Raw genomic sequence first — 23,452 nt, 5'->3', positions numbered from 1 at the left:
TTGAGAAAGAAGAACAAAACCAAAAAGCCCAGGGAAAGGCAGTTTACCAAGAACACTGCCAGCATCCTCTCTAGTACCAGACAACTTGAACATAGTTCTGAGCAAACTAAATGTTCATTTTTATATGGCCTAGGATACACTTTTAACTCTTTGTGCCTTCAGTGCTATAAATGGGGTTTTAAACATGAAATGTTCACTTCCATAGAGACTATAGGCTACCGTCATTCTGGCAAGTTTTAGATTATTCTGTATAAAATCCAAAAGACCTCAGCTTGTTGCATCATACAACAAGAAGGCCAAGATAAGGTCTTTATGACAGAGGGTTATTTTTTAATGCAAAAAAAAACAAAAAACAAAACTTAGGCTTCTCTACAGAAGAGGTAACCGGAAACAGCATCTCTTTGGAGTTGGCTCAACCTTGGGAAGAAGCGATCTGCCCCCAAATGCAGTTTTCCTTGTGCTCTTTCTGTAACTGTGGAGCAGGTGGAGCAGGTGGGCCCACCCTACACATCCTGACCACGGCCCCTCCTGAATCTGCCTGCTCCCCTGAAAGACAGGCTTTTCTGGCTGGCAGCTAGGTTCCCTAAGGAAAGGAGTCCCACCAGATGTGCAGGACACCTGCTCTGTCCTTGGCTGGGGGGTGTTTTTAAAGCCACAAACCCATGCCAACATCTTCTCAACACTCAAGCCTCATTGAAGAAAGGACCCTAGAAAGCCATGAAAACAGCTTTCCTGTGCCTCACATGTTGACTGATGACTGTTTTTCGTTTTTCACAAGTCAGATGTGACTTATGACCTAACTCTCCCCAGCCCCAGTTCTTCTCACACTCAGATTAAATCCTGTCTGACATCCCCTCACTATGGCTAATCAGATTTGTGTCAGTTTTCCAACCCATAAATTTTAACATGCAAAGTAGGTTCCTAAAATATACATTACAGTGACACTCTGGGGTCACAGCTCTCCTAGGACCATACACTCTGTGCTCTCATAAAACTGGAACAATATCCAGGGACACATATTATGCTAGAGAACAGCTTCTACTTGTACACAAACGATGCCAATCATGACTAGAGGAGAGAGGTTTTCACTTAAGTACACTAGAAATCCAATTCTGGCACCAGGACACAAAGAGAAGCACCCTACATAACGGACTTTCTGTGTTTTGGTCATGGGAAAATAAAATGCACCATGTATTGCTGTGAGCCTGGGTGATACACACCGAACCTCTGTGAGCGGAACTCACAGCAGCGCCAGGCACTGCATGGGGTTTTGCCTCTCTCCCTGGCTCTGCAAATGACCAATTCCCTGAAGCCTGCACACTGTGATCACTGGGCAGAGCAAAGGAGCCCGGCAGCCAAGAGAAGAGCATCTCCATGGCTCACTCACACCATGATCCAGGCTTAGTAGTGTGCTCACAAGCACGATTTCAGATGTCACAGCTGGCCACAGTGATTAACAAGCCATCGATCACCAACACCTTGTTCTCTCTCCTACACACACTCACCCATTCACTCTCTGACTTTACTTTCACTGTCACTTTCTTTCTCCTGAATGACAGGACAAAAAAGTCAAAGTACTCAAATTTTACTCTTTTCCAGCTAGTCTCATGCACATTCTCCCAAACAGAGTTAAATGTCTACCATACCAAAAAGTTAAATGTCCACCATACCAAAAAGCCCCCAGTGTCAGGGCACCAAGAAGAGCTCTACCTTCTGCAAATGAAGCAGGGACAGTCAAGACAAGTACATCTTCTGGGGCCTCCCTTCGCCTTCTCCTAAGAGGGACAAACTCCCATTAGCTGCACTGATTGGGCCCAGTCCAGGCTCCGGGGCTGGATGCTCACAGGCCAACACATTCTAAAGTGGCTTGGTGGCCATCATCCTAAAGACAGCATCTTTGGCAAGATTCCGAATGTATTTCTTGCTCCTGGCTCTCTGTGTGACTGTTACTCCTATGCACACATACTTCCCAAGGCAGGCACAGAAGGAGTGTTTAATTCCAGAAGGGCAAAGGGCCCTGATTCAGTCTAGTTAAGTCACTCCTCACAGTCATGCAGACAGTGGCAGAGTCAGGGCTAGGACACAGCTGTTCTTCCTATTCCAGTAGATGTTCCTCCCATACTATCATTGCCTCCTGGTAAATGACTCTGGTCTGGACCTTTGGGAAAGGTCATATTTCAGTTTAGGAACGATTTCCAAAACAACCTACAGGCTGCCAATCTCTCTGACCTCATGAGATGGTCTTGCTTCACAGCTCCAGAAAGAGTAGCCACAATGTGGTAAATGTAGGTAAGTCAGTGTGTGTGTGTGTGTGTGTGTGTGTGTGCGTGTGTGCGTGCGCACGCGTGTGGGCACACATGTGAATGGGAGCACTGGGAGAATCATGCACACCACTCAAGAAAAGGAAGCTTGAAAGAAAACAATTAGATTTGCTAATGACTTTGGAGTTCTGCCATGGAAAATAAGTCACGTCCAGGGTTCCTCTCTCCCTCTATTCCCCTCTCATCCCCGTCCCTGTCTCTTTGTACCTCTGCAGTAGAACAAAGCCTGGAATTTTCATTAGCTCATTGAATGGCTCAGTCTACCTCAATTCTGTTGTTATTTAGAGAATATCAACATGATAATGCCGAAATGTATTGGACAAAGTCTAAATACTTTCTTGAATAAATACATCATATTAACGTCCATTCCATTTCCAAACATACGTGAATTTAGATTTGAAGCCTCTATGTATAACATTCCAGTTTACCTTAGAATGCAAGCTAGCAGAGCTTCATTTCTGTTTCAGAAGGCATTCTTGCATCCTATTGTGTAAAAATGGAGGTTACAAACTGGGCAATAGCTACAGACTGGAGAGCTCAGCCTTCTTTGCTGGAGAGCAAGAGCCAGTGGGAACATAGCAGGGCTGCAAAGGGTGGGGTCCACTCACTCCAGGCTGAGTTCTGCTAACAGGCTACTTGAAAGAAATCCATTTAACTTGAAATTAACTGTTCATGTTTTCTAAGCAAAGAAGAAAACATGGGTACTAAAGCACAGATGGAAATCACTGTGTTGTTTCACCCGAGGACTTAACACTGCAGTACACTATTCGACCACGAACAGCTGAACTCCCCACAGCACCACTCAAACAGAAAATGCTGAGACGATCAGGTTTACATGACATGCCTGGAAGATATACAAGACTCCCATGAGTTCTGTGGCTTCAGCTACTTCTGGTTTTTCTTTTTTTTAAATTCAAAATGCTGATGACCTAATGGGCACCAGTGTGCATGATTAAGACATCCCCAACCGAGACGCTAGGAATAATCAAGTGCTATAAAGGAGGCACCACATCCTTAGGTATTAGAATCAAAGATGTGAAAAGGTCCAAGAAAATAAGTGTTGCAAATAATTCCATATTAGTGTTGCAAACGATGTACCCGTAAATATCTGTTCACTAAATGACAGCAATTGTCTCCATGAGTTATCTGAGTATCTTCATCATTAAAATGCCCCCTTTCAATCCAGCTACCCAATGATTAAAATTCCTACTTTCATAGCACTCAAAGAATTCACTGCCATTAGGTCCCTCAAAAGTACTTGATTATAACTTTAACTATATAATGTAACAGGAGCCTTTTCTTGACTTTTCATTTTTAAAGAATAAAAGATTAAGAAAGTAAAGGAGAATTCCACTGTATTTAAAAAATTTTTTTATCCTGGTTTATTTTCCTATTAAATTTATCTATGGCTTCAAAATTTAAGTGGCACTTACTTGGATTGTAGGTGTTTTCACAATTTAACAAGTTTCCACCTCATTAGAAAGAGAAGGGATAAATGTTTGATTTCATATGTAGGACGCTTTATAAATAGCTGAAAGAAGTCAATAATTTATGTATTTCACTCCATTTATATCTTCCACTATTAGACTTTAAAAGTAGCTTTGGAATTAGCATATTTTCAAACAACTGAACAAGGAAGTAACATTTACTCCTATTCAGGAAACCAGCTGCTACATATGCAGGTACTAATGGCAAAACTCTCATGGCTTCTCTGCCTCTCCTGCCCTCTTAATCCAAAGCTAAGTGATCCTCCTCTTCTGCCCTTGCCTTTGCATTTGTGCAGTTTAATGACTAGATTTTAAAACTCATGCTTTAGAAGCAAAACCTTTCACTTACGGACACTTAAGGGTACATAAAAAGTGCAGACTGCTTTTCCTCTCCGCCATGGTTTTCCTCAGCGAGGTCACCTGTGAGGACTCAAAACACACCCTTAATACATTCAGAGTTCTCTACATTCCAATCAGTGAATGTTAATTCTCCAACATAAACTCAAGAGAGAATAGGCAGCCAAAAAATGGACTCTAGATTCAAAGTGGCAAAGGCTACCAAGACAACTCCATAGAAACCCACTGAAGTGGGACTGAAATTCAGGTCACTTCTGACCAAAGCTCATCACAGATATTTTGTGGTCATGAAAAAGGTATTTCATTTGAATTTGGATGCTGGGAGCCAGACGTCCTGTTTCGAGGTGCTAATGTAAAATGCTAACCCAAGAGCACATGATCCCACCAAGAGTACCACAGGGCTCACTCTCCTTTTGCAGAGGTGCCCTTGCAGTTTTACTGCTGACTGACCCCCATTTGGGGGTGGTCCGCCTCAGGCTCCTCCTCTTCCACGTCCGCGCTGTACTCTTCAAATGCATCGTCATCTGCATCTGGAAGCCCCAGTAACTACAGGGAAAGAACAAGAGAAATGGCTGTGAGCATGAGCTGGACCATATGCAGGAAGACAAGAGGCATCACATCCAAATTCCAAGGCGCCGTGCAGGATTTAACACAGCTGCTGTGATTTCCTGAGAGACTCAATTACCCCTACCATTGTTTTTATAAACTTTCTATTGAGGAGCATGAGAATCTCTATTTTTAAGTATCAAAGCACAGAACCACATATCATGTCTGCCCACAGATACGACTCTGGGCACGCACACTCATCGGGAATGCTGGTGGGAGTGCGTGATGAGCAGACGGATGTGCTACTATCACTTCCTGTAACCCTAGCCCTCTGGGAGGCCGTGGGAGGAACTGACCAAAAGTTCAAGCCCACCCTGGACAACTAACTTGCTGATACCCCGTCTCAAAATAAAAAATAAAATAAGGGCTGGGGATGTACCTCAGTTTAAAGGCCCTAGTTTTAGTCACTAGTAGCACAGCAAAAACAGGTCAAGAATCTATCTTGCACTTATTTTCTCCCCTAAAAACATGTTGCTATTATGAAGAATACATTTATAAATGTTTATTTTATTTTCTGTTTTTCTGAGACAGGGCCTTGCTATGTAATTTGGGTTGGCCTTGGATTGACTATGTAGTTCAAGATGGCTGGCCTCAAAGTTGTGGCAGTCATCCTGACTCAGCCTCCTAAGTGCTGGGATTGTAGGCGTGTGCCACTACACCTGGCTGTATAAAAATGTTGAAACTAAAGTGTTCAACAGCAAATGGTTAAATAATTTATAGTGCATCAGTAGCAGAATCACACATATTTACTTAAAATAGCATTTTAAAATTACTTAGTTAATAAAACATAGGCAAATAAGTGCAAAAAGAGCACAGTAAAACTGCATTTTCCCTGTGACACAGATTTTCTTAAAATGTATACACAGAGGCCAGGCACAGTGGTACAGAAGCATCACAAGTTTGAGGCAGGCAAGGAAAACTCAGCAAGACCATACCTCAAAATAAACTTTAAAAAGGGCTGGGGTGGGGGGCAGGCATTTAACTCAGCGGTTTGGTGGCCTGCCTTGCAAGCGCAAGGACCCGAGTTCGATCCCCGGTACAAAAAAAAAACAAAATAAAAAGGGCTGGGGATAAGGCTCCACAGTAGAATATTTGTCCAGTAAGCATGAGGCCTTGGGATCAGTCCACAGAACTCCCACTGCTGTCACCCCCAACAGCTCCAATGGGGAAAGAGTGAGCAGGGATCTATCAGTAGCGCCTTAAATCTCAAGTCCTGGAAGCCCTGCGCACACACTCAGGACAAAAGTATCTGTGGATACGTTACTGGTCATCTTAGGAATGATAGCCAACTGCAGGCATGTGCTGTACCCTCAGAGTTCAGAGATACTGTCAGCTGGGAGTGGACGGTAGAAAAGCAAGTCTCAGACATCGGACATCGTGGCCTGGCCTTGAGTGTTTGGAAGAAAAGAGAAGCTCCTTTTTCTTATCATTGTCTTCCTTCCAGACTTTAGTGAATGGAATACAAGAGAGAGCCTGCCTTTAATGAGAGAGAAAAGATGGCTGGTCACAATGAAGGCCATTCACTACTATTATGGTGTTAATTTTCATTTGAAGAGCTGACTGAGAACACAGCAAAGTGTGTTTATCTCTCTGACAAATGAGTGATAAAGTTTAAGCAGCTGGTAAACCAGAAACAATGCTGCCATGGCTGGGAACTCCAGAACCACCTAAACACTAAAAGAAGACACAAATTCACCAGTAACTCTCACTGTTCATTGTCCTAAAGGGATGCCAGTAATGAGACTTGGTCAACAGGCTTCCTCTCACTTCGTGGACCTGATTCGTAGGAAGTGTGTGGAGTCCTGGGCTCAGAAAGCTGGGTGGGAAACATCAAGGTTAGGCAGCAGTGATTGTCAGGGATAAGAAGGGCACAGGCGAGGCATGCACATGTGTATTTGCTATCCTTCTCGTGAGAAGACATGCCACCAATGATTCTTCTTCATAGCACACCTAGGGGATAGGTGATTTCCACGGACCCAAGCCATAGCACCCCACTCCCACCCCACCCCACTATCCCTCTCCCTCTGCTTAGTAATGCCTTGTTGAAGGAGCAATGAGGCCATTACTACCTACCTTCCCTTTTCCTCTCTATCTTACCCCATATAATGCAGTAAAGGTTTGTGGGGTACTAGCCACAGAGAGGCCTTCTCTCTGGCCAGAAGTTTTCTGACGGACTGCTTGTCCAGAGCTGCTCTGTCCCTTTGCCTTAGGGGTAGGGTAGAGAAGTGGTCTTCAATGACTTTCTGCTGCAGGGTCTGTAGATCCCCTGAGAAACGAGGAGAAAAAGACTCTGGACCTGGAGTTCCCACACTATGGCTTTAGTTAGTTGGGACTTGATTCTGCTAAACTATGACCTCTGCTGAGTCTCAGCATCCTCCTCTATTAAGGAGGAACCATGACACTTGTTCTACTTCACAGAGGAACTATGCAGCTCAAAGGAGAATGGGAGCTAAAGGAGAGTTTGCATCACAGTCTGCAAACTGCCCAGCCTCACAGAAACACATCTAGTTAGGTCACCCTGCTTCCCACAGCCAGGATCAACTGCCCAGAGAGTCCCTGCTGTCTCTGTAGCCAGCCTTCAGCAGGGCTCTGTGTGTGTCTCCAGCTGTGCTGGCTCCTAGATGCCCCTTGCTGTGAATTAGGCACTATAGGAAGTGAGAAGAGGTGAATCTCACTCCATCAGTCTCTTCCTTTGATTCACAGGTTTCCATTCAGCCTTTCACTGAGCCAGACAATTTCTTCAAACTCCAGATGTCATAACAGTTAATACCATTAACTTACTCTCTGCTAGGCACTTACTCTCTGTGGGGAAGGTGCTGTTATGTCTCCCTTTACAGGTAAGAACAGAGCCAATGTTTAAACTTGTGCAGTCTGACTGCAGACTTTCCACACCTAAACACCAGGCTACCCTGGTGCTGTGCCTATTTTACTCAGAAAAATAGGTTTTAAAAATGTTGTGTTAATGTCTACATTTATGAGCAGCTTTCCAGTCTGGAAGCACACACAAACTACACAAATAGCAGAACAAGAATATGCTTGGGACTCCAAGGACATCACACAGTCAATCTAGCATTGGAGCATTTCCACCTATGTCCTATTCCCATCTGGTGGGAATAAAATAGGTTTTAAAAATGTTGTGTTAATGTCTACATTTATGAGCAGCTTTCCAGTCTGGAAGCACACACAAACTACACAAATAGCAGAACAAGAATATGCTTGGGACTCCAAGGACATCACACAGTCAATCTAGCATTGGAGCATTTCCACCTATGTCCTATTCCCATCTATGGTGGGAAAAACACGTGTGTGTGTGTGTGTGTGTGTGTGTGTGTGTGTGTGTGTGTGTGTGTATGTGTTGTTACTGGGAAATGAACCCAGCGCTTTTACATTGAGCTATATGCCCAGCCCCCCTTTTTTGTGATAGGGTCTCCCTAAGTCACTATATTGCCTAGACTGGACTCAAACTTGTGATCCTCCTGCCCCAGAGTGCTGGAATTACAGGTGTGCACAAGCATGCCTGGTTCTAATTTTAACTTCTGGATCCACGTCTTATAGTCAAGGTCTAACAGAGACAGGAAGACAAAGACACTGGAAGGATCCTGGAGTCCTTGCTTTCACTGCACCAACAAATTCTTACATGAAGAAGGAAACAGGACAAAAAAAAAAAAAAAGCTGAAGTGCCTGGTATATTTAAATTATTCCTGACAGTTACAACTACTCATTCCTATTTCAGTGAATTCTTTCAGTTGATTGAGAAAACAGAAGTCACTGCTCACTCTGGACAAAAGTGTCAGCATTTCCTAGGGCTGCAAAGCTTTCTTGAAGTAACCTAGAGTCATACAACAACAAATGCAGGGCCATACTTGAAAGACGTACTAACACCTGAGAAATAAAGTCCTTTCGGCCCAGAAAGCACAGTTATTTGTGATACTATCTCAGATCTCTGGACAATGGTGTGAACTACAATGCTGTCTGCAGCTGGCACTGTGGGCTAATATCTGCATAAAGGGGAGACCATGAGGTGCACCCTGGAGAGCACAATGGATCAGCTCTGGCTGGGGTCTCACAAGTCTCTGCCTGTGCCTTCCAAAGTAGCTCCCTTGAAGTAGCACTTGCTCTATGTGTAATTCTCACAGAAGTCTACTTACAATGAATCTCCTGACTCAAGGGTCTCAGAAGGAACCTGACTGCTTTTCTAACAAGGTCCCAAGTGACAGATACTGCCAACCATATCCTGAGGGGTAGGACTCTAGGGGAATGTAACACCATTTCTCTTAACCATCCACAGTGCTGGTGGTACAAGCCACCCAGGAAGGAATCCTGGCCTGGCCTGCCAGTCTGTCTTCTTGATATAAGAGAAAAAGAGGGAGCTGGTTAGGATGGGTACAGGGAGAAAATGAGCAAGAGTTAAGAGATGTTCTCTTACTTTCAGGAGCTACTGACTTTCCTATAAACAACACAGATTTGAATATTTATAACATGGACAGAAAACCAAAGCCATGAAAAAAATTAAATTTCTCTACACCCAGTCTCATTCATTCAATTCCACGTGTGTCTGTCTTTTTTTACCCTCAGATGTTTTTGATCACTGGGGCAGCTCCGCTCTGGTAGACCCTTCTCAGGCTCTTAACCAGAGAGCAGGAGTGGAGTCAAGAACTGGACTCTTCTGAGCACACATGATCCTCCCACGGGATGTCACCCTTGCTTCTCCAGCCACTCAGTGTTGGCAACCCCAAAACAATGTTCTTATTCACCTTGGGGAGCTGGAATTGGGGTTTTTCCTAGCAGGAAATCTCTGCTCTCTGAGAGAAGGAAGAAAGTCACACAGCAACCCCAGGGAGAGGAACTGGGCCACTGACAGTGAGAAGCCTCAGTACCCACAGGACCTAACTCCAGGCTGGGCTCTCACTGTGCCATCAAGCAAAGTAACAACACAACAGTGTCATGGCAACAACAGACTTGTCACAGGAGGCCTCAGGACCCTCACATCCACAGCACATAAGGAAGGGGGAGGAGGACAAAACACTAGGAAAGCAGTGGTCCCTGGTCACACTCATACAACTCAGAGACAATTTGAAAGGGCAAAGATAAGAGTTTGAGAGCAAAATTGGAAAAAGCAGGCCTCTCTTGTGAACTGTTTATTTGTCAGGATTCAGCATGGACGTCATCACTAAATAAAAGATATGAAAAAACTGAGCAAAAAAATAAATGGCACAATCACCATTATTGACACCCGTAACCACTGTTTCATTATCTAGCTCAATCATGTGACACCCACCAACTGTCAACTGAGGGCCCCTTAAGTAAGACAAATGTAGGGCTTAGTGACCGTCCAGTTCGTACGCCCCAGAGTTACTCATGGGCGTTTCTGAAGCCATTACTGGGCACAGTGCCTGCCTGGTATGGCAAAAGCCTATGTGGCACTGTCATCTGCTTCCATGTATCACTGGGACATGTGTGCCAGGGCAAGAGGAAGTGAGTAGGTAAGAATCAGACCTCTCTGAGTGATCCTCCTTGGTGAGGCAGGAGACCCTGGAGAAGACTGGAATGCAGTCACTCCAGGAGAGAAGACTGTTAGCTGCTGCTAACAAAAACCATCCATGAGCCAGAAACCGAGACCGGCAGGCTGAACTGTGACAGTCCTTTGTGTTCTGAGCCTCAGTCCAAAGTTCCCCATGAATCCACAGGGCAGTGGATTTTAAAGATGGGAACACTGAGGCTGGCAACCTGCAAGAGGCCACAGCATGGGAGCACAGGGCCACCGATCCACCTTCCCCCACCAGGTGCATTTGTGAGGATTCTGAGATGAGGAACTAAGGCTGGGCCCTTCCTGAACCTTCTCTGGACCAGCCCCCCTTGTGCTCTGAGCACATCTGCATTGGAATCTCTACAAGACGCCACCAGGCTCCTCAGTGCACCTTCTCTCTGCCATTCTAGCCCTTCTAACACACTACACGTGATTCAGCTTTAGAGAGTGCAGTGTGTCTTCTGATTATGTGATGATCTTAGAAAATACTGAAAAGAAAAGAAAAGAAAATTGCCTGTGATTTTGAAGCTCTCTGGTCAATGCTCATAGCGGTGGGCAGGAGCACCCTCCTTGGAGTCTCTGAAGCTAGCAAAGCTAACAGCAGAAGTTGAATAGATTAGGTACCAATGACTGCCCACTGTTCCACTATCAACAGTACCTGCTTTACCCTCCAGTCCCTTTAAAATCCTTCATCTTTGCCAGAGGCCTCTGTTAAACATGTGCTGAAATCACTTAGCAAATTGTTTTCTTTCTCCACCAAAAATGTAAGTTTTCCACAAAAACTGTACTTACTCCCACTTACTTCCCGACAGTATTCTTTTTTTTTTTCCTCATTGAGTTTATTGGTACATTTTAGGTATACAGTACAGTTACATTCATCATTGGGATCTTGTACCTTTACATGACAGGTCTTGGTTCTCATTTTTTCCCCTTGTCCCTGCCCTCCCTTCATCCCTCCTCCCCTCCCCCTTTACAAACACTTCATTTCCAGTTTTTCATTTTCTCATATTTTTTTCTTTTCCCTTATTCCCTTTCCCCTACCCTTCCCACTTTCCCTATACCTTTAGCCCCTTTCTTCCTATTTCACATTGTTCATTATATCATTAGGATCTTATGTACTATTATAGTTTATTTACACCAGAGAAACTATTCAGTATTTACACGTGTGACTTATTTATTTCACTTAGGAGTATATCCTCAATATTTATCCACTTTCCTATGAATGACTAATTTCTCATTCTTTATGGCTGAGTAATATTCCATTTTATAGAAAAACCACATTGTTGGTGGGAGTGCAGACTGGTGCAACCACTATGGAAATCAATATGGAGATACCTCAAAGAGCTGGGACTAGAGGTTCCATTTGACCCAGCCATCCCTCTGCTGGGTATCTTTCCAAAAGAATCGTACCACAGTGATATATGTGCACCCATGTTTATAGCAGCACAGTTTGTAATAGCTAAAACTTGGAAACAGCCCATTTGCCCATCAGTTGGAGACTGGATAAAGAAGATGGGATTTTTCCCGACAGTATTCTGGTGTCTTCAACCCATCCACATTAATGCTCACATTTATTTTATTTAGTGCTTACCATGCATGGTGTACTACACCGAGTACCTGACAAAACCTGTGTTATTAAATCTTCACAGCAAACCAAAAGTGACCGTCATCATTAGTTTTCTAAGTTTACAAGTGAAGACATGGAGAAACAAGAAGGTTAAATAACAGCGAGTAAGTGGGAGAACAGAGATTTGAACCTGAGCAGCCATAGGCCTGAGTCCTTCATCACTGCTGGACCCTGATCCCACACAGCTTGGTTAAAAACACCGCAAGCAACATCCTATATATATTTGCTCAAAACCTCTCCTCAGAAATACTTCTTCAAAGTGGAATGAGCTGAGTGGGGAGCAGGACTGTGTCATTTGTCCCACTCACAGGATGCCTGGATCAAAGCCTCTCCATGCTGCTCTGGTGGCTCTCCCAGCCCTGTTCAGTTCCCTGAGGACGAGGACTGGGCATGCTATGCCTGCCCCTTTCATGTTGTATTGAAAATGCAATGAAGTACAAGAAAAGTAAAAGGGGTAGAATGGCTAAAAGGAAAATAATAATAATAATAATAATAATAATAATAATAATAATAATAATAATAATAATAATCTGCATTTCATTTCAAATCCAATAGTAGATTTCTTCAGGAATGGTGGTCTTGATTGTTTCTGTGGGGGCAGGCAGGCAGGAAAAGGGATGCAGTGTACAGTCTACTGATGGTGAACCTTTTAGAGCTTTCAATGATACAAACAGCCTGCGGCGGCTCAGGTGCCATAGGTTCACTACCTCTGGTCTAGGAGGTACAGATATCAACATCACGGGTATCAGTTAGCATGGCCTTGCAGGCAGATCACTGAAGAAGGTCTGAGCAAGATTCTGCTCTTCCACCTTGGAATGCTGAATGCCCAAGCTTCAGCAAGGTCAGGTACACAGACCTGACTGAGGAAGACCCTGCCAGTCAGCAGAAGTCTGTCTGTCAACAGACAGGTCTCCAATTCTCTGGAGAGATGCACAGGGTAGAGGCTGGCAAGGGGGTGACCATGGGAAAGTAGGGTGTTAGAGCTCAGGATCTATAAGGCAAGTGAGCATGTTCCTCCCAGGGGTGCCCTGCTGGATAAAGTGGCAAATGCCCAAATTGACCCGATGGCTACCAAGTTCCAGGAAATACTGTGCTGGTCTTACCTGCTCTAGTCCCCACAGGATTGAGGTAAGCACTTAATAACAACTTTCAACTATGACAACAGCAGCAAACCCTCCTATGTCTTATTTCAGAAACCCAAAGCTTACTTCTACGAAACACAGAGCACTATTCAGTGGAGATGGAGCAGGGAAGTTTCCCCTCTGATCTGACGTTGCTTTCCATCCAATCTGGGGCACATCCTGAGGAAGAGAAACCAAAGCACAAGCATCTGCTCCACACTAACACAGAGAAGGGGCCTCCCACCAGCCTTTCCTTCAGGCAGAGGCCCAGCCAAGAGTCACCAGCTTATTGCACTTCCCCACCAGAGGGGGCACCACGACCACTCAAGGCCTCCATTTTGCTAGTGAAACCTGGAACCTCAGCACCAGACAATCAAACCTGTCTCCAAGATACACATAGTTCAATCTGAAGAAAAATACTCAACCAACCCAACTACTTTCAGCTACACATCTATGGAGTTTTCTTTTTTAAGACTGTATTTTTTCCTTCTTTACTTAAGTCCACCTGATTGCCAAAATACAACACACTTGGTAAAGGAAAAGTGCAAAATGAACTCTGGAAGGAGCCTGCCTTCCCCAGGCAAACCAACAGAGCATAGGCTTTGCTTGCCAGCACGAACTACATCCACAAAGAAAAAACTGGGCGGTGAAGTGGGGCAGGCTAAAGAACTCCTGCGTGGGAACCAGTTGCTAAGTGAATACTGTTTGCTGACTGATTCTTTTCTCTAGTTAAGATTTGGAGGGCTCAATTTAAAAAAAATTTTAATCTAACTTAACTTGGATATTTAGTAGGAATTTCAAACACTGACATTTCCAAAACTGAGCTCAGCTGGTATCTATACTCAAGCCTTTCCTCTTTCAGGCTTCCCTCAATCAGTCAATGCCAGCATTTTTTTCCACTTCTCAGACAAGAAATGAAGGTGTCAACCTTATCTTCCCTCTCTTTTTTTCAATTCTCCTGCCAATCTATCAGCAAGTCCAGTTGGGTGGGTCTACTTTCAAGGCATCTCCAGAATCCAGCCCCTCTATTCTACCTCTGTTATGTCCAAACCACCATCATGTCCACCTGGAGAGCAACACTGGTTCCTCTCTTCTGTTCTCCACTCATTTTCAACACAATTGTCACAGGGAGCCACTCAGAACAAAAAGTCAGATCATGTCCTCTCCTGCACTAACCTTTTCCATGGTTCCCCACTGCTCCTGAATCAAAGCTAAGTTCTTCTACAACTGTAAGGTCTCACTATATCTCTCACTACCTTGCACCTCCTTTGACTGCTGGCAGCTTCTATACCTGGGACATAGGTCTTCTCCCACACCAAGGCCTTTAGACCTCCTCTTCTCTCTACCTAGACTGCTCTCCCTCTAGCTGGTTCAGTCCTGACTTCACATTCTTACTCCAATGTTACCTTCCCAGTGATGCCTAATTAAAAATCTCAGGACCCCGAATACTTCTGACCCTCTGATTTCTTTCTTTCTTCTACGGCACTTATCAGTGACACATTATACGTTGTACTTGTCTATCTTGTCTCTTCCAACTAGAACATAAGCTCTGTGAGATCTAACATGCTCACTGTTTGGTTGAGCAGTATGCAGTGCCAAATGCCTAGTGAGTGTGTTCAATGAACGCTGAAGATGGGGCAGACACATAGTTTTAAATCAAACAACTATTATGGATGCGCCAAACTGGCTTAGAAAAGTAATAATGCCAATATGATCTGGTTGGATGAGTGATACAAATCAGAGAATGTGACTAAAGCCATTGAAATTCCATTTCTTATAACGGTGGACTAAGTATCTAGGACCAATTCTTCCACTGAGAACAACTAAATCAGGGAAAAAATGTCACATTTAATTAAGTATGAAAAATTCCTTCTTAGATATGTATATTGAAGAACTAGAACCTGGAGAGGTAAGTCCAACGCAAAAAGATGTGTTGGTTCCAAGGGATTCTGGAAGACACAGCTAGAAGCTTTACTGTATTCTCTAAGAGCTGGGGGAGGATTGTGGGTGCTGGTATAGCCTAGGGAAGCAGACTGTCCCCACTTTAAACTGAGACCCCTCAAAGGCCCACACTCCTAGCATGAGGATGAACTGGACAAAACCAGATATGCAGGTCAGCCTGTTCATCATGTGGAACATTTGGAGAAGCCCAAGCCTTCAATGATGAAGGTAGTCTCAGACTGATATGTTCCCAAGTCCCGGCAGGAACTAACAACAATCTTCTCTGGAGGACAGCGATGCCATCTTAGGCCACCATTTGGTCCTATGCATACACTTTCAAATACACTAACCTGCACACAGAGATAGATACCCAACACACAAAGAAACAAAACGCCAGAAGTGAGAACCAGCAGACACAAAAGATGACAACCAGACCGACAGTCCTTGAGATACTGGAATGTCAGACACAGGCTATTATGCAACCAGGCTTACTGTGTTCAAAGAGATAAAAGACAAGCTTGACAATTTTAGCAGAGAAGCTGACAGCATTAAAAATGACTGGGAAAATAAACAGAAATTCTAGAGCAAACATGTGCATCAGGTCCAGTGGGAAGAAAACCAAATGCAGGGGTAATGTAATGATGTCAGTAATCTGACTTTATCTTCCAACGAAGAGAGAGGGAAGTAAGAAATTTTCAAAATAGGGTTGAGTACGCATTTTCCATGTTTATCCACTAGCTTGAACACCAGGCTGTCAGCTAGCCACAGAAAGATTTCTAAATCCCAAGATGCATAGAGGAAAAAAGCAAGCTCTGTACAAGAGACTTTGTAAAAAAATAAATAAATAAATAAAAGAAAGGAACAGAAACAGTATCCAATTTCTTTCTTCTCCATGCCTACAAACATGGAGGTACAAACCTTCCCAGAGCAGGCTTTTAAGCTTCGGGTTTTAGGTCTACATAATACTCCATTGTTTCAGAATCTGCATGTTTCCTACCCTATCAGGGATTCTCAACTGAACTCAAGTGATGCTAGAAATAAGCATCATCCCTGAGACAAACAGCTGTGTCACATCCCGTCCCTCTCCTCCCGCCTTCAGCCTCCCTACCCTGGCTGCTATCTTTACACCAAGGGCAGACAAAAGAAAAACTGTTAGTCATCAGGGGCTATGCCTACTTTCCCCACCACCCCCTTTATTTAAAACACAATCGCTGCAGAAAACAAATGGGCACCTACAGGTCTGAAGGACTTGAAGACTTTCTCCAAGACTTCATGGAGCGTCTTCTTGCCGCAGGAGGAGATGTAGTCCTGCGCTAACTGCAAGAAAGGCAGGCAGTCCTCGCTCTCACTCCACACGTGCTGTGCGCCCATGTCAGGGCAGAAAGAAAACAGAAACCACAGGTCATTACCTCCAGTGAAAATCAAAACGACACACTGACTTTTAAATAATTAATGAATTTGAAGACACCCTCCATTCCAGAGTAAAATCCACACCTTTTCTCCTTCAGTACTGGGGATGAAACCCAGAGCCTCACATAGGCTGGGCAATTGTTTTACCACTTAGCTACCGCCCCAGGCCTTTTAACTTTTTATCCTGAGACAATGTCTCACTAAACTGCTCAAGCTGGCCTCAAACTCAGGATCCTTCTGCCTCAGCCTCCCAAGTAACTGAGATTACAGGCCATGAGCCATTGTACTGGCCTAATTTTTTATTGTGGATCAGAAAATGTCTAGTTCACAGAGCTCCACTGCACCTAACACTTGTGGTTTCTAATCTCAACTGTTCTGTGCACTATCTGCTCACAGGTAGTAAAGACAGCAGCAGGCAGTTATTTCTCACCCACGGTTTTACTGCTTACCTTCTCCAGCAGGCTAAGGATTTTTTTTAAAATAGTAGAGAGGAGAAACCAGGGTCTTTGCCTTCAAAATCCTTCACTTTGCCTTCAGCTACGGACACAGGATTAATTAAGCATAAATGACCATGAACTTGAAACAAGACATTCTTTACCCAGATCAGACTGTGAGTGGGGGTGGTGGTAAATTTACTTCAAAAATGAAATGAACTCAGGGAAAAAATGCAAAGTACTAAGTTACTGGGAAACAGGGGCTTTCTAAAAGCTTTCCTTCCTTCACCATGCTTTAAGAGGGTAGTCTATCCAAGTACCACTAAACTATACACAGAGATGTGATCTTCAGTTTTACTTTGTTCTTAAAGCAGGATTTTTTTTTTTTTTTTGCCATATGAGAATATGTGTTTTAACACATCTTTAAGAGGAGGCAAGGCTCTTCCACAAATGTTCAAGGATCTGGAATAAGCCCAAGAAACAGGCTTAAGATCTAGAAGTGGAAGTTGAGGCTCTCTAGCTGAGTGAGATGGGGCACCTGTCTTCATGGTAGTAGGGTGTCTGTGAGGCACCACAGACCTGTCTCAAGGGCACAAACTGATGACAGTTCACCACTGGTGAAAGTGCTGAGGCCTGGGAGAGGGAAAGACATCTGGCCGACTGGAGTAAGACACATGGGCTAGGCAGCAGGAGATAAGATCTATATGGAGAAATGGTCCATGTCAAGTGCATGCTGGCTCCCTTCTATTCATACAAATGATCAGCGCAATGCCCTAGAAAGTCCTTTACCTGTCACTCAATAAACACATTTCACTGCAGGATTTCCAAGAAGTAGGACTGTAGACTTAAAATACTGCTCAGATCCAAGTGCGGGTAACTAGGTGTAATGTGCCATCTTCATACCCCAATTACCTAGTTCATGCTGTAAAGGTCTGTTTCTGACATCTGCTGCTCTAATTCCAGGAGACTTCTCCAGCACTTCCTCCTGGACCTCATGTAGCCAATAGCTGGGGGTCCTCTAGCTTTAGAACTCCTCCTTATTAATTAGAGACCTCTAAAGCTGCTGAAATGTCACAATGTAATAGTCTCTTACATTGCACAAAAGTCTAATAGTACAAAGTACTTGTATATCCATTATCTCACTTCATTCTTAATGCAGATTCAGTGGAACAACAAAGCCCTATTTTAATAAATTCTGCTTAGGGTCCTTTTTCATACTCAATTGTGCCAAATTTCAGCTTACCTCAAATTATTAACTACAGTAACTATGTTAAAGATGGAATTAACATCTAGTAGCACACAACTTTAAACCTGCCCTCCTGCGACTTACTATGATGGTTGGAGAGTTAAAAGTTTATTCAGTGCTTGGCTGGGGGCCAGGGTGACAGGTAGTAACACCCTCAGTACGTGGTGGACACAGTGCCTTCTTTTCTCTTACACACTTGCAGGAAGATGAGGAGACAAATGGTGAGCTGGACTCCACCTGCCGCAAAGCTAAGGTCACTTAGCTGGAGTACACCAGACACACAGTGTGACTTCACTCTGAATACTGTCCAGGGCAACTGAGTGGCAATTAATTCAGAAGTGGGTAGATTTATGGAATACTTGTATATTTACTTTTTAAAAGTACATTTGGGCTTTAAATCACAAAGTAAACAGAAGAGTGCTAGGCCCAGGATTTGGCTCAGTGGTTCCACTGCCTGTCTGGCAAGTGCAAGGTCCCAAGTTTGATCCCCAGTACCAAAAAAAATCCAAACAAACAAAACAAAACAAAAAACAACAGAAGAGTGCTCCTTAATAACAGATCGGCAACGCATCCACCACCTCCTGGGATCTGTTTACTTAGTTTTTCAAGGCATCTCTGAAATCTCATGAATATTGTTCATGCCACAATTTCCATTACTCTTGGAACGGTTCATTTTTTAATATTTGTTGAAGGGAGATTAAATACTCACTAAAGTGTATTTGCATAAACTTCCTTTATTTGGCTGTCTACCTTTCTCTGGATTCCCAGTCTTATTGGTCTTGTGTGTTTAAATTGCTGCCCACATTAAAGCAGGGGACATCAGTCAGACAGACCCAGGTAGACATGGCCACTTGAAAGACACCATTTACCACCTGTTAATTATTTATATTCATCAAATCTCACAACAACTAGTTATTTTAACTACTTCCTTCTAAAATTAAGCAAGGCAGCTTGCACAGAGTCATAGTACCTAAGACAAGCTGAAAATTGTCTTCAGTTGGGAAAAAAAGGACAAAATAAAAATAAATGAAGGAAATAAGATAAAACCAAGTGTGAGAAGAGGACAAACGGCAATATGTAAGGGGATGGCCACCTGCTAGGCGCTATAACTTTCTCAGCAGCCCACACAAAGAAAGCAGCACTGCCTCCCGTCAGTGCCCAGAGATAAAGCAGACTGACTCTTCGGGAACATCACCAGGCACAGGGCAGTGAGGACAACTGCTCTAGCAGGAAAACAGTCCAGGGCAGGGCTGGTGCTCCTGAGAGCAGGATTTGGGGTCTAACCTCAGTCAAAGGGAAAGGGGCACTTGAAGACCAAGTCCTTGGCCACAAGGAGTGGCCACAGTAAGTTCAGGCATGTATAAACAAATGCCACGTAGGCCCAAAAAAAGGTAGGAGGGGGAAAAATAAAGCAGAAGTCAGAGAACCTGTGCCACACCCTGGCCAACATGGAGTTCTCAGTCCAGAACGCGCTGATTTCCCAACAGGACAGCTGGAGCAAAGGCACAGTGTACAGCTTGCAGGGTGACAGGAGATGCCATGGAGAGGCCTCGGAGGTGGAGAAGAGCAGTGATCTCCAGCGTTAGTGTGGATGGGAATCACCTGGGGGCTGTTAAACACAGATGGCTGGGCCCACCCGAGGGTCCCCATCCAAAGAGTTCATATATGCAAAGTGCCTAGAACAGCATCTCATACAGAGTGAGCTGAATAATCAAGTAGTAGTTGTTCTTCTTCAAAGTTGTATTCTTATACTTTAACAACTGTCCTCCCCACTAGACTGTTACTGATCACTCATTTATTTATTCATTCATTCTCATAAAAATGTACTGAGCACGTATCACTTATCAGACACTGTTCAAGGTGCTGAGATACAGTAATAAAACAGGTAAGGTCTCTGCTCCACAGAGCTTACAGTCTAGTAAGAGGCAGAAAACAATCAAACAACAAAAAAGTCTCGCAATCTCATGAGTGCTATGGAAAGAATAAAAGAGGCTCAGGTAAGGGAAGTAGAGTCAGAAAGACTTCTCCTAGGCCTGAACTGCAGAAAGTGGCCAGCTATGTAAACAGCTGGGGCAAGAGTGTTCTGGACAAAGAGAACAGCAAGTGCCAAGGCCCTGAGGCAAGAGCTTAACTGTGAGAGAACTAGTAAGACCAGTGTGAGCAAAGGGGGAGAATGATCAAGATGAAGTCAGATAATGTATTGGGTTGAAGTCAAGGGCAAGGGTTAGGTTTTATGGCAAAAGGGATGAGAAGTACACTTAGGTAAGGAGAGGAATGCTGGTGACCTGATGATTGCCACCATCTCTACTTATATTTTAAATTTATATAGGTCACGATTACATATTAAATAGCTCCAAAGTCACTGCTAAGTGGAGACTGGCTAAGGGTGGGGATAAAGATCATATGTTTAGAACAGTAGATGAAAAATGACAATGGCTTGGATCCTGCATGTATTCTGAAGGTGATTCTCGCAGAATTTTTAGGAGTCAGATGCAAGGAAGGGTAAAGGGTGGTATTAAGGATATTCCTTAGGTTTTTGGCTTGAGCAATTAGATGGATGACATTTGGTCACATTTAGCAACAAGATGGGCTACCAGGTACTGAGGACTCAGTACAAGTTAAGCGCTGTTCTCAAGTAACCCTGCCAGACACTCCCTAAAATCATCAACCCTACATTAAGAACCAATCTCTAACAACCCCGCTAAGAAGGTGACAGTTGTGGAACTGGCACAGAGTGGGGAGTGGGGAGCTGGGACTTCTGACTTGAGCCTGTGCTACTGACCACCATGCCACACAATCTCTTAGCTTCGTAAAATGGCTCAGTAGCATGAAGGCTATTTGTATGCCAGGTAGCCTTGAATCAGCAGAAAATAAGTCCTCAACAAATATCTGTCAAATAACTGACTGATATGCAAATACTTTGTAAATTGAGAGATGCTATATAAACCTTATTGTTAAGAAATTCTGATGGGCGGGGCATCGTGGCATAGGCCTGTAATCCCAGCACTTTGGAGGTTGAGGCAGGAGGATCACTTTGAGATGGAGGCCAGCCTGGGCTACATATCAAGTTAAGGACAGCCTGAACTGTCTCAAACAACAACCACCACCACCCAAAGAAATCCTGATGGGTATGGTGACACACATCTGTAACCCCAGCTACTCACACATCTGTAACCCCAGCTACTCAAGAGGCTGAGGCAGAAGGATGCAAGTTTGAGCTCAGCCCGGCCAACTTAGTGACTTGGCAAGATCGTGTCTCAAAATAAGAAAACATAAAAATGGCCGAGGATGTAGCTCAGTGTGAAGGCCCTGGGTTCAATCCCCAATAATAAAGGAAATCGGTCAAATAACAAAGATTCCACTGAACTCAAATTTCTTCTAATGCTTAACAAATTTCCTTGGGAAAAGGAAAAGAATCAAGGTAGGACTCTATTATTAGAGGCAAACAACATTTGACACACCTAGCCTGGGACAGATTCAAGGGGAGATTTACCTAAGAAAAGGGCCACAGTTGGCATCTTATCCACTATGGCCTCTAGAAACATTGAGAAAAGTCCTAGTCTGCCCAAGGACTTAGTTTATCTTCTATCTTCCTTATCATTTCCCTCCAACTTTTACCTTCCTTATCTATTATATTTAAATCATCAGCCAACACTTCCAATATGGGTGGCCTGACACAAACAAGGTTCCTCCATGGTGGTCTGAGATACACATTCCAGGCAGGAGAACAGCCTATGCCTTCCAGTCCAGCTCACTCTGGGGAGTCATTTCTTAGGGTATGCCCCCTGTGGTCTCAACAGAACACAGGGCGAGGGCTACCCCATAAAATCTGGAACCACTAGCAACTCCTGTCCTCTTTGTACACAAAGGAGGGACCCTGACAAGCCAGAGCAGCCAGAAGCTAGAAGGGACTCCTGGTCATGCCCTTAACATTTAATTAGCTGCACCTTGCCGCCTTTTCCACTAGATCCCTGGGGCTCACACACACTTTCACAATGGAGCACATCTCTTTAATGATCCCCCACTCCTCCCAATAACAACCCTTCTTTGCTTATTTTATGCACGGTTAACCTGTGTTTACACGCATTAACAGCTTATTGCTCAGCCCAAGTACCCTGAGAAAAACCCCATTTTACAGGTGAGAAAACTAAGGCTCTTAGAGACAAGCTCTAAACTCTGGGCAACACCAGGTCTCGGAATTCCAAATTTGTGAGTCCCTTGCTATGCATAACGGACCCTGAGGTGCTTTACCTACACGATCACCAGGGCACTGTTATTATTAAACTCATTTTGTGGATGTGGATATTGCACTCTAGGGAAGGCGTTTGGCCATAGTCACACAGCTAGAACTCAAACCTGGCTGCCACCCAAAGCAATTCCTTTTCTAGTGTCTCAGGGTTGGGCCCTGGTGGGTTCTACTCCCAACCATCCGGGGGCGGGGTGGTGGGAAGGGCAGGCTTTACTGGCCAACAAGATTTCCCCTCTGGTCCAAGGAAGGTCTGTAACTCTTCGGAACTTCGCGTGGGTGGTAGGGTGCACAGCCCCAGGACAGTGGCCCGGCTTTCTCTCAACCCCACCCGAGAAGCCACACCAGGCCAAGCCTCAGGTTACGCAGTTGTGCAGTCCCACGGCGGTCTACAAGGGCGGCAGCATCAGCGCCTGCTTCAGGCTCAGGCCGGCGACCACACGGTAACCTGTGTCCACAGCCGACTCCATCTTACATTTGGGGGCCATTATTTATTCCCCGCGCTTACAAATACTTTACGGAGTGCCAACCTTGTCTGGTCTCCGCATCTCCAACCCCAACTCCCCGGCCCTCCACATCCCCTTCCTAAAGTGTCAGCTCCCAAGATCCCAAGTGGAAACAGGATGCAAAGTCGAAGGTCTGGACACTACAGTCCTAGGCTCTACCTGGAAAAGCCAAGACTCCAGCACGGCCGCAGCCGGCTCCGGGCTGCTCCGGCCACACACACCTCGCAGGCTCAGAGAGGAGCATTGGGAGCATGGGGGAAGGGGGATGGGCGTGCCCGCGTTTGTGTTGTGTGTGTGTGTGTGTGTGTGTGTGTGTGTGTGTGGTATGCGCACGCGCGCGTGCGTTTTTTGCGACCCAGGGTGTAATTCAGCAAAGAAGGTCCAGGATATCGAGCATCGCTAGGCTGGACAGAGGCTTTGTGTCCCAACAGACCGCACAAGGCATAAGGCGGCGAGGAGTGAGGGGCAATTCCAGGAGTTGTGTCTGCGCCCCGGAAGGCCCACAGGATTCTTCTACCGGACGGGATGCCTGGTGTAGAACGCTCCGGACTTGGAAGCTGAGGGCGGGTCCGTGCGCCCAGCCTGGCCAGGGCGACGCAGGGCCACCCCAGGGTGTGCCAAGC

At 44.7% G+C, this 23,452-nt stretch overlaps 1 protein-coding gene across 1 annotated transcript; it reads right to left on the bottom strand.

Moving 5' to 3' along the window:
• Nucleotides 1-760: 760 nt before the first annotated feature.
• Mturn (maturin, neural progenitor differentiation regulator homolog) lies at nucleotides 761-16,378 on the bottom strand. Its single transcript, XM_010628304.2, has 2 exons — nucleotides 16,224-16,378; nucleotides 761-4,711 (listed from the first exon to the last, which is right to left on the bottom strand). Exons 1-2 carry the CDS (start codon nucleotides 16,356-16,358, stop codon nucleotides 4,601-4,603), a joined length of 246 nt encoding a protein of 81 aa, XP_010626606.1. The 5' UTR covers nucleotides 16,359-16,378; the 3' UTR covers nucleotides 761-4,600.
• Nucleotides 16,379-23,452: the final 7,074 nt, after the last annotated feature.

Source organism: Fukomys damarensis, unplaced genomic scaffold, assembly GCF_012274545.1.
Source record: "Fukomys damarensis isolate Sample0158 unplaced genomic scaffold, DMR_v1.0_HiC HiC_scaffold_4, whole genome shotgun sequence".
In the NCBI taxonomy this organism is placed as follows: domain Eukaryota; kingdom Metazoa; phylum Chordata; class Mammalia; order Rodentia; family Bathyergidae; genus Fukomys; species Fukomys damarensis.
The sequence above is the reverse complement of the archived record's forward strand: the minus strand, read 5'-3'. Positions and strand labels throughout refer to the sequence as shown.

Excerpts from the sequence above, each read along its gene's own strand:
- Mturn (XM_010628304.2), bottom strand. The coding sequence starts at position 16,358 with ATGGGCGCACAGCACGTGTGGAGTGAGAGCGAGGACTGCCTGCCTTTC. Across the intron at positions 4,712-16,223 it reads TCTTCAAGTCCTTCAGACCT|TTACTGGGGCTTCCAGATGC; the intron begins GTAGGTGCCCAT and ends CTTTCCCTGTAG.